The 11731-nt window shown below is 43.2% G+C and overlaps 1 protein-coding gene across 1 annotated transcript; it reads left to right on the top strand.

Annotated features, from left to right (window-relative positions):
• The first annotated feature begins 559 nt into the window (after nt 1-559).
• Nucleotides 560-5677, top strand: LOC133262904 (scale keratin-like). Its single transcript, XM_061442415.1, has 2 exons — nt 560-645; nt 4896-5677. The coding sequence occupies exons 1-2, from the start codon at nt 618-620 to the stop codon at nt 5510-5512; spliced, it is 645 nt and encodes a 214-aa protein (XP_061298399.1). The 5' UTR covers nt 560-617; the 3' UTR covers nt 5513-5677.
• Nucleotides 5678-11731: the final 6054 nt, after the last annotated feature.

The following is an 11731-nucleotide window of genomic DNA, read 5'->3' as shown; positions in this document are numbered from 1 at the left end:
GTTAAAATTGTGTCGGCAGTTTATATAAACACAGTAGACCTACCTTCAAGTTAGCTTATGTAGCTACCTTTAGCATTGAAAGAGTTTCTTCCCATGATCTTAAAATCTGGGTAGAGAACTGTGATTCACTTTCCTGCCCCTGTTGCTTTCACCAGGCAGGTAAAGTCTGTGAGGACTCTTTGATTTCGCCTTGCTTTTCCGTCCATTGCCTTTCCAGATGAACAGACACATGGAAGAGACAGCAGAAAATAATAATTATTATTTTCATATCACTCATTTTGTCTTTTCTCTTACTCACATTTATGCCTTACACTGACACATCTATGTGACTCCTGTTAGTCAGCAGAGTAGTCCAATCAGATTCATAAGGATTAGTCATGTTGTTTCGGGAAAGTATCTTCATAACACTTAAGAGGAGCAGAAGTCAGCCAAGGCAGAGCTGAAGAGCCTGTGCGCACAAACCTAAATACTCACTGTTTCTTTAAGAAAATTCTGAACCCCAGAGCCCTTTGAGTGAAAGAATTATCATGTCACAATTAATAAAAGCTGATATTGGACATTCCTGTTTTCAGGCAGAGCAGGTCTGCCACGAGGTCCAATTTCTAGGAAGGCATCAGATGATTTACCCTTTTGATTCTATGCCAGGTGACACTACCAGCACACACTATGGGATGTGGTGCAAAATTTATATCCCCCGCATCAAAAACTATGCTATAGTGCAATAGGAAGGCTGGATTCTCATCCAGGACACACACAGACTTCTCAGGGCCATTGCTGAATTACCCAAAAGATTGAAATTCTTGAAAACATGAATTACAGTACACCACACCCCCCCCCTCCCCCAAAAAAAACCAAAACAAAACTAAAAAGAGGGTTGAGTTTGAATGCTACAAAGTTTTAATGACAGGGAAGGAGAGGGTACATTTGGTGAAGACAGTCACGCAGGGCTCTTGGAAGCAGCTCCACACGTGCCAGCACAGTCGATCGCTTGGACATCACCGGGTTGCAGGGTCTCTTGTGAGGTTTGCACAGCCTGTGGCTGCTGCAATGGGACACGCTGACCCTTCAGAAGTAACCAGAGCCACAGCTTCCCCCACCAAACCTCCTGTAGCTCCCACCGCTCTGACAGCTGCCCCCACCAAAGGAACGGCCACCTCCAAAGGAGCCCCCACCATAGGAGCTGCCTCCTCCACAGGAGCCCCCGAAGCCTCCGCCGTAGGAGCTGGAGCCAAAGGATCTTCCACCTCTGCCAAATGACCTGCTTCCTCCATAGGAGCCCCCAGAACCAAATGAACTACCCCCTCCATATGAGCCCCCCATTCCAAAGGAACTGCCACCACCATATGAGCCACCTAATGAGCTGCTTCCTCCGTATGAACCCCCAGCACCATATGAGCCCCCTGATTCAATAGGGCCCATTCCCCCTGAAAAGCCCCCAATGGAAGATGGGAAGGAGCTGCCCACGATGCTCTCCTGAGGGCAGGAGCTGAGGATGGGGCCTGGGAAGGTGATGACCACGGGTGGTGCGTAGACCACGGCACGGGAGTCCCCACAGGAGGCGACGCAGGGCTGGCTGCTCCAGGCGTTGGCACATGGCTCTGGGCAGGTCACATCACAGGGTGAGGAGCAACCACTGCTCACAAGCTGTCCTGAAGACATCTTTTGTGATCTAGACAAACCTGCAGCACAGGTTAAGGAGGAAAAGTAAAATGTATATGGAGGTCTGTGCCTTTAAAAGGCTACCATGGTAATAGAAGCTGTATTTTTCCTGATAGAAGGAATTACTTTCTTATAACTATGACAACTGCTCCTGTGGACATATCTGTCTTTACTCCAGTTTGAAATACCGAACTTCACTATTTTTAAAGCTAAATAATACAAGCACAAATACTACTTCTCTTGCTGTCCAGTGTAGCTGTCAATAAGGAATATTCCTTTCTAAAGCACCTTTACCCTGTCTTTATTCTGAGAGTGTATCTTGCCCTCCACCACTAACCCCTAGTTCTGTTAAGGATAAATCACTAATTTCTTCATCCCAGCTACTGGGTTCTTTTGGAAACAGGTTTGACAGACCCTGTAGTTATAAATAGAATTCAGCAGTGGGTCTTTTGCCGTATATATATATATGTATGTGTATACATACGTATTTTAATAAATGCCAAGCTATAAATTGTTAAGTCATAACTTCCCCATCAAATTAACAGAATTTAATTGACACTTTCCTCTTGTGGTTAGGAAGAACACAGCCTCACATTTTAACACCTGAATCTACCAGCAGTTACTGCTGAATGATTGAAAAAAAAACCTATCTGCTTAAAGAATAAAACTAAACTGATATTTTTGATCATAGCAGATATTGACATAGAATTCATCCCCAAGTTAAACACTGATAGCAACATCCCAGTTAGTATAAAGGAATTAAAAGGAAAAGTACCTACCAGGTTCACAGGGAAAACCAGACTGAGAAGTTGCTGCTGAACGTGGAGGGAATGCAGTGCTTTTATATACCACTCCAGACTGCTACCAGGATATGAAACACAGTTTTGTACATGGAACATAATAGTTAGCCAGCAAAAGATTTTGCTGTATAAGCTACTTCTAATTGTAATAATTGTTTTGATAACTGATAATGATTAATAAATCAGCTGCACATCATCCAATAGAGCAACACACCCTTTGTCTTACTGTAATCCTTAAATAGTTTTAACATCCATTTTATGACTACTGTCATGTCCTGACCTCATTTGAATTGCAATTGTAGCGAACTGAGCTCCATTTGCTTAGCAAGGCAAAAGCATCAGTCTTTCCCTTAAAAAAAGTAAAAACATCAGTTTGGCTTTTCAGGAGAAATATTTTTTTTTCTGCAGAAGATTCCATTTAAAATTAGAATTGCACAAAGCTAGAAAAACTACAAATTGAGCCTTTTTAATTCCTCAGGTGGGAGGGGTCATTTTTTCTGTCTGTTTAACATCCACCCAAGCACCTGCTTACAAAAGTGCTTAAGCAAATGCCCACTGTCATCTGAGTAAGTACAAGGAAGCACCATGTGAGAACATGGAGTAATTTTGTTATCATCCTTCTCCTTTTGTCATCTTTCAGGACAACTGTGGTATTCTATCCAGACACACTCCTGTTGTCCAGGAGCCATCATTTGAGAAAAAGTAGTCTTTTTAGATACAGAATGGATGCATATGGAGTGTATAAAGATGATTTAATCTTAAACAAAATTAAAGCATGTTGAGAATGGCAAAGGCTATTTTTTTTTTCAAGAAAGCCATAGCAGTATTGCTAAAGTAGTATTTAAAAGCCTCATATATTAGAAGACAGAGGAACAAATGCATAACAGTAAAAGATATCTCTAAGCAAAATTTCTTTCATCAGTAACCAGAAACAGTGAGAATATTAGACACGATCCACATTTTTGTGTGGTTACAATACAATGAAACAAAAACCCAACAAAACCCCACCATGTAGATAGATCACTGATATAAACTACCCAACTTACAGGTTTTGTAAGTGAACTAAAATCTAGATTTTAACTCTCAGCTGCAGCTATGGGAGGAAAGCAGCTGCTGCCTATCTGAATCAAAATGGCTGGGTTTTCAGTCTGTTTCACTCATCATCCTGTGTTTAATGTTTGTATCATAATAATGTTTATATCATTTATATCACCAGATTTCTGGTGTTTTCAAGCCCAGTTAGAAAATAGAGCACAGGGAACGTATATGGTTAAGGTCTTGCGTCAGAATGCGAACGAGTCCTGTCAGGCATTAGTGGGCAGCCTTTGATATGACAATTTTGCTAGTCAGCAATTCTTTGTTAACTCCTCAGTTAATGTATCTTCCCAGTTTCCTACTGTTGCATTGAGAAATTTCAGTTCACATGAAGAGCCCTGGGCACTGCTGCTGATTCTCACATTTCAGCAAGCGGTAGCACTTCTTTTAACCACCCAACTATTTGCAATTCAGATTCTGAAGAAGGAAAGTAGAATATCATGTACAAAACCTATTTACCAGCTCTAAATAACCCTCACATGCATCTATACTCATTCCAGCTTCAACTCCAGTGAGGGCCAGGACCAATATTAGCTGCTAGATGACTTCGTCAGGACTGGAGTATAAAATTCAACATGAGGTGTGAAATGATTGTAACATGACTTGGAATTAAGAATAAAGTTGTGACCACATCACTTAGAGGAACAATTAGAACAATTAAAGAAATAATCCATACAGCAAAACATAGTTTGGTAATGCGTAGGAAGGTCTTGCACAAAGCGTGGCTCACATCCCACTGGTGGTCTGAAGAGGTATATAAGAGCACTCCGAATGCTTCAGTTTCATCAACAGCTCTTCATCTACACTTCTCCAGACCTGGTGAGTTGGATCTTGTTCGTTCTCTATATGAAACATTAGGGAAATCATTTCAGTATGTAACTGAGGTCTTAGTCTACTGCAGAAGTGCGATGTTAAGCAATGCTGTTTGACTTTGGAGATACATAATTTTTATGATAATTGAAATGCATATCTTTGCAGAGACAGTTGATGAATTAAAAGATTGGATTTTCACAGGCACTTAAATCAATTTAATATTATCAGTTATCTCCAGAACTCTATATGATAATCCAACAGACTCTTAAAAAGGAGCTGTTTCCAGAGGGAAACGGAGTTCGGCTTTCCTATCCGTGATTACCAGGATTTCTAGAGCAGCAGAAAGTACTTTGGGAAGTAGCAGATGTTAATTCATCCATGTTCAGGGAAATGTGTAAAAGATAAACCAGAATCTTTCAAAATACTCTTCTTCCACCCATCTTTTTTCATGCTCATGAAAGACATCCGAACAAGCTTTTTTCCCACTGGCATTTGGGCATTGCATGTGTGCTTTATCTCCTGCTGCAGGTGTATCTACATCACAAAAGATGTCTTCAGGAGGATATCTCATGAGCAGTGGTTGCTCCTCACCCTGTGATGTGACCTGCCCAGAGCCATGTGCCAACGCCTGGAGCAGCCAGCCCTGCGTCGCCTCCTGTGGGGACTCCCGTGCCGTGGTCTACGCACCACCCGTGGTCATCACCTTCCCAGGCCCCATCCTCAGCTCCTGCCCTCAGGAGAGCATCGTGGGCAGCTCCTTCCCATCTTCCATTGGGGGCTTTTCAGGGGGAATGGGCCCTATTGAATCAGGGGGCTCATATGGTGCTGGGGGTTCATACGGAGGAAGCAGCTCATTAGGTGGCTCATATGGTGGTGGCAGTTCCTTTGGAATGGGGGGCTCATATGGAGGGGGTAGTTCATTTGGCTCTGGGGGCTCCTATGGAGGAAGCAGGTCATTTGGCAGAGGTGGAAGATCCTTTGGCTCCAGCTCCTACGGCGGAGGCTTCGGGGGCTCCTGCGGAGGAGGCAGCTCCTATGGTGGGGGCTCCTTTGGAGGTGGCCGTTCCTTTGGTGGGGGCAGCTGTCAGAGCGGTGGGAGCTACAGGAGGTTTGGTGGGGGAAGCTGTGGCTCTGGTTACTTCTGAAGGGTCAGCGTGTCCCTTTGCAGCAGCCACGGGCTGTGCAAACCTCACAAGAGACCCTGCAACCCGGTGATGTCCAAGCGATCGACTGTGCTGGCACGTGTGGAGCTGCTTCCAAGAGCCCTGCGTGACTGTCTTCACCAAATGTACCCTCTCCTTCCCTGTCATTAAAACTTTGTTGCATCACTACATTGTCCTAATGTTTTTTTCCTCACCTTTTCACCTACATCCCACATAGATTATGAAACAACATTGCCATGAAGCCAGCTGACAGATGCAGACATTCTGTCTTAAGTCTTTAAGAGACTGTCAGGTACCTTTAGCTAACACGGACGTATTTGGAGCAGTAGAAAAAGTGGCATCCTGTGACACATTTCAGGGTTTGTGTTGCTGAAAGGGTATTGTGCTTCCTGGCTATGTGGGATTATCTTTCCTCCTAGCTGTGGAGCTACATAAGATTGCAATCAAATTATCTAATTGTTTTCAAATTAAGCCTGTTTCTTGAGTCATATTAATGTTCCGCTTGGAGCTGATGAGTTTCTTGACTGCTTATATAAATCACAGATTAAGATTCCTTAACTTCTTTAAACACTGGAAACTAAGCAATTGCTTAATTGCATCTGAATCCTCTAAAGTCTTCTTATTTTCCACTTTATTGTCATTTTCACCTGAGTTTTAACAAAGAGAAAAGGTTTTCAAAGTGGCACAAGGAAACTATGACAAGGACATTCTGTGTTCTGTCTTCTGGCTCTGCTAATAGTCCTCGTGTTTCAGATCATCCTTCTTGACTCTCCAAACATAAATGATCACGGAAATCAAACCAAAGTAAACCCAACGTCTTTGGTTCCTGATCTCCTTAATGTGCTTTTCAAGTAATATCAAATGGAACAGAGCCAGATTTTAACACATCTTTAGCATTCAGTAGACTTCTCTTGAAGTCTCACCCATTTCACTCTTTGCATTTCTGCTCCCACTGATAGCTGTGGAAAACAACACCAGAAGGTATTATTTCTGGTTTCATGTCACTCAACACTCATGAACACTCTTGCCAACTCCAGTGATATGAAAACACATTATACTGCCATATAAATGCAGCCTTTTGATGGGACCACAGTCAAAAGAAATTCCTAAATGTTACCAGGTGTTTAACACTGCCAGTTTAAGATGAAAAATCTCTGAAATCAAGTAGTTATTTGGTTGATTTTCAGTCCCTAAAGAAATGCATTTTTATATTGGATTGCATTCTTTAGGCAGTCTTGATAATGTATTTAAGTTGCCTAAACCTCAGACATCTCCAGGGACCCATGGTAATTCCTAAAAATTGATTCTAAATGGAACATGTTGACAGAATGGATGAATAGACTCCTTCAGAAAAGAAGAGCTGGGCTACACCATGGAGTGTAAAATAAGCCTGAATTTCCATTCTTCAGATGACCATGTCTCATCCCTTACACTTTTTCCCATCCACCTGAGAGAGATAATATTAAGCAGCCTGACCTCTTTTGAAAAGGTCTTGTACATGTGATACTTAAAATCTCATCTCCTTTGTTTGACGTGAAATAGAACAACTGCACTGATGAAAAACGATCTATCTGAGGGTTGCCTGGCAAGTTTTGTTTGCTATCTGTTCATACACCAGCACAAAGAATTGAGTCATCAGCTCCAGAAACCTCTGTGCCCCACGAAGAAGCAAGGCTGGACTGTTTCTTGTGCTTACATTTTAAATGCTTCATTCAACCATCCTTTTCACAACACCTTTATTACTTAAGCAATTACTATTATATTACCATAAAAGCATATAATTGTTGCTCACAGGCTATGCAAGCAGCTCTAGGAAGCTTAATGACCTAGTGGAAAGGATAGGACCAAAATGGTCTTGTGGACAAAGAAAAGCTGAACAAAATTTGATGATGCAGGAGTATTTTAATGCAAACAGGAAATGGGATACATTGCAGAATGACATGACACACAGCACAAAGCAGACACTTCCTATGTTCCAGGGAAGGGCACAGCATTCACTGCCTACTAAGAGTCCATTTTCCACCAGTTGTTCTTCTCCTATCAGAGTTTTATTGATAATCTCTGCGTCAGGCCTTTCAAATGATTTTCTTCTCTTACACTGACGCATGAAAATGGGGATCTAGCATTGTGAGGTGATTGACAGAAGCTGACATTAATAATAGACAAAGTAAAAAGTACAAGAAAAAGGTGTGGGCCAAGTATTCAGTGGTACTGAGCAAGGGTGGCTCCCGTTGATGCAATGGGCTTTCGCCATCTCTGAAAGCCAGCCCCAGATGCAGATCTGGATCTTGTGTTTTCTCCTCCTAAGCTGTCTCATGGTCTGCAGCTGTTCAGGCTGTCTTAGAATGAACCACAGTTTCCAAGGCGGGATCCACGGCTGCTGATGTAGGACCTCCTGCTGTAGCAACCCCCCATCCCCGAGGAACCTCCAGATCCACAGGAACCCCCTATTCCTGACATGCCCCCAGAACCAAAGGAGCCCCCGGAACCAAAGGAGCCCCCAGATCCATAGGAACCCCAGTTCCCTGATGTGCTCCCAGAACCAATGGAACTCCCCATCCCATAGGAGCCCCCAGAGGTCAAAGCACCATAGGTCTGGGGAAACGATGCTCCCACAATGCTTTCCTGGGGACAGCTATTGAGAACTGGGCCAGGGAACGTGAGGACAACCGGTGGGGCATACACCACAGCCCTGGAGTCCCCACATGATAGCACACAGGGCCCAAGGCTGCTGCTGTAGGCACATGGCTGTGACCATGTCACCTCACAGGCAGGCAAGCACCGGGAGCTGATGTTGCAGGACATTGTTCTCAGGGTTTGAGGTGAAGCTGGGAAAGACAACATGTAGTCAGAAAATCATCACAGTCAGGTGCCAAGCACTGCCCATCACACATGTGACAGCAATTGGGCTAGGTGGGCAGGTAGATCCTTTTTCATGCTTCCTATTTTTCCCTCCAGACCTCCTGTCCTATGATCTCATTTCTTCCCCCCTTCTTCCCCACTGTGGATGATGCCTACAGCTTTGTTTATTCATAGAATCTTAGAATGGTTAGGGTTGGAAAGGACCTTAAGATCATCTAGTTCCAACCCCCCTGCCATGGGCAGGGACAATTCAGTATGGTTTAGTTTTATATTTGCCCTGAAGTTTTAAAAGACATAAATAAAAATAAAGTAACTCTTAAAATTCTACCTCTCAATGCATGAAGAGTCTACAAATCTCTACAACTACCACTGTCTATAAATGCTGCAGTGAGTCTCCTATGAAAAGTAAGATTTCACTGCAACATCTTACCTTTCTGTTAAAATCACAAATACAGACACAAGAAAGAGTCTTCATTTAAAACTATCACTACGAAGACATGGTGTCTTCAAAATTATCAGCTTAAATCATACTCACCTAAAGTGCCAAGATGGGTAAGTCAGGAGAAGGTTTTAGGAAACTCCTGAGATGTTTCTGCTTTTATACCTTTTTGCAGGCAACTCTAGGGATGTGAAGCATATCATAAAATCTCTAACCCTTACCAAACGATGGGGTTTCTTTCCTGGGTGACTCCTCTAATAACTGCAATTATTTTCATAGATTCTAATTAATAAATCATCCACAGACCTACACAATATGACTCTCATATAATAAACTTGGGCTTTCTATTGTGTTGAAATTATATAGCCAAATTTCTGTTCAATATTAATTTGCTGACTACCCTTTATTGAGTACTCCTTACAATATTTTGGCCCCCAAAAAGGGACACCCAAAAGATTCTACCCTACAAGTCTGCTTTCAAGAATGACCTGACCCTGATGCTGATGAACAAGAGGTAATTTTGAAGTTCAGCCTCACTTCTAGGTTTGAGATCCACCATGGACTAAAAAGACCTGGTGATGTTTGGGTATGCCCTTGCAGTGGCCTCACTGACATTTTCATCACAAGGTTCTATGCGTAGCATCCCAGAATGAATTTTGACACATGGATAAAATTACTCAGATGGCTCAGAGCTTCAAGGAGGTGCCATGTGTCACTTCAATCCCAGTTACCTGTGTTTTGAAACACTTCTGAAGGGCCTTGTCCTGCCCAGTGCTCAAGAATAATTCGTGAGGCCTCATTCTGTCATGGTGCTGTATCATCCATTTGGTCAATAGGTACAGGTGGGGCTGCAAAGAATGCTGACCCCCCAATCCAAGGTGGGGTTGGACAATTCCATTTGGGAGGTATTATACCTAAACCTAAGGCTTACAAATATACTGGGACTGACGCACCAGTAAGCCACCTTCCTTAAAGCAATTATGGAGAAGTAATCAGAGAGCTCAACTCCTGTTTTGGTTGAAACCAGAATGATGCCAAGAAGATTTTTCCACTAAGTTTGAGACAAAAGGAAACTGCTGGGTGTTGGATGTCTGTCACTCAAAAGTAGGGATCACTAATTACGAATTGAAATTAAAACAATTACAAGGCTTAGAAGAGTATCTTTTTCTTGGTAAGTGACAAGAATTTAGTGAGCAATGGGTGACCTCATAGCTTTCCTATTGCCTAAGAAAGTGTATAAAAGGGTAGAGAACCAAGAAATCTTCTATTCTTCCATCTCCACTGATTTACTCCTCCAAGGCAACAGGGTAAGTCCAACTTCATTGCATGTCTTTGTAGCAATACGATACTTAAAACTTCTTTTTTATCTTGCAAAAAACTATCAATCTTTTGACAAGTCAAGGTAAAAAGAAGAATAGATTTAGCAAGAACTCCATGAAAAGCTAAGGAAAGGGAAGAACAGAGCAAGGAAGATTCTGTTACTTTCCTCTGGAGATTTTCTGAAATTACAGGCAAATACTTCCTGTAGATCTGCTTTGAAAAGGGAATGAATGGGGCTTTCTTGAGCAAGTAACTGTATAAGGATCAGGTAATCTACTCCCAGAGAAAAAAAGCAATACTATGTGAGATTTGGAAGAGTAAGGGATATAGATGGTACCCAAAGAAAGAAGAACAGAGAAACCCTGAAAGGGGTTAATCAGGAAGGAAATAGCAGGGAAAATGGAGACTGTGATGGAGGGTTGAACTGAGTGTTGATTATCAGCTGGAGGAGAAGGACAAGGTGCTCATACTGAGAACCTGTTAGCACCTGGCTGTGATGGTTTCCTGACTGTGATGGTTTCCTGACTGCATGTTGTCTTTCCCAGCTTCACCTCCATTCTCCAAGAACAATGATGAACAACAGTACTTCTGAATGCTTGGCTGCCTGTGAGATGGCATGCCCACAGCCATGTGCCTACAGCAGAAACCTTGAGCCCTGTGTAGCATCATGTGGAGACTCCAGAGCCGTGGTGTATGCCCCACCGGTCGTCCTCACGTTCCCGGGCCCGACTCTCAACAGCTGCTCTCAGGACAGTGTTGTGGGAACACCATTTCCCCAGACCTATGGTGCTTTGGCCCAGAATGGCTCTGATGAGTCCTATGGGATGGGGGGCTCCATTGGTTCTGGGGGCATGTCAGGGATGGGGGGTTCCTTTGGAGGCTCCTTTGGGTATGGAGGCTCCTCAGGGATGGGGGGTTCCTTTGGATCTAGGGGTTCCTTTGGTTCTGGGTGCGTGTCAGGAATGGGAGGTTCCTTTGGGTATGGAGGTATGTCAGGGATGAGGGGTTCCTTTGGGTATGGAGGTTCCTCAGGGATGGGGGGTTGTTACAGCAGGAGGTCCTACATCAGCAGCCGTGGATCCCGTCTTGGAAACTGTGGTTCATTCTAAGGCAGCCTGAACACCTGCACAACAGCTTAAAAGGAGAAAACACAAGATCCAGATCTGCATCTGGGGCTGGCTTTCAGAGATGGCGAAAGCCCATTGCATCAACGGGAGCCACCCTTGCTCTGTGCCTCTGAAAACTGGGCCCACACCTATTTCTTCCATGCTATGCCTCATCTTCTATCAATAGCAATTTCAGATGACGGCTTCTCTCTTTAAATTCTTATCTGGTGGAATGGGAATGCTTCAGAATTTGCAAGCGGGACTTTGCTGCAATGATTTCAGCTTTTCCTTGTAATGTGCAGTGCCTTTTATCATCAATATGGATGGTTTGGCTGCCTTTGGACTATGGAACAGATCATTAGTGAAACTGTGCCATTCTATTCTGTATCACTTCATGTCATATTAAAAGTCTTGTTGAATCATATTACTAGCTTTCTGGGTTTCATTTTCTTCCATTTTGATTTACAAACCAGT

The sequence above is a fragment of the Pezoporus flaviventris genome, unplaced genomic scaffold, assembly GCF_033815535.1.
Source record: "Pezoporus flaviventris isolate CSIRO_AGI_PZ_B2104156 unplaced genomic scaffold, CSIRO_AGI_Pfla_v1 ptg000225l, whole genome shotgun sequence".
In the NCBI taxonomy this organism is placed as follows: domain Eukaryota; kingdom Metazoa; phylum Chordata; class Aves; order Psittaciformes; family Psittacidae; genus Pezoporus; species Pezoporus flaviventris.
The sequence above is the reverse complement of the archived record's forward strand: the minus strand, read 5'-3'. Positions and strand labels throughout refer to the sequence as shown.

Excerpts from the sequence above, each read along its gene's own strand:
- LOC133262904 (XM_061442415.1), top strand. The coding sequence starts at position 618 with ATGATTTACCCTTTTGATTCTATGCCAG. Across the intron at positions 646-4,895 it reads CCCTTTTGATTCTATGCCAG|GTGTATCTACATCACAAAAG; the intron begins GTGACACTACCA and ends CTCCTGCTGCAG.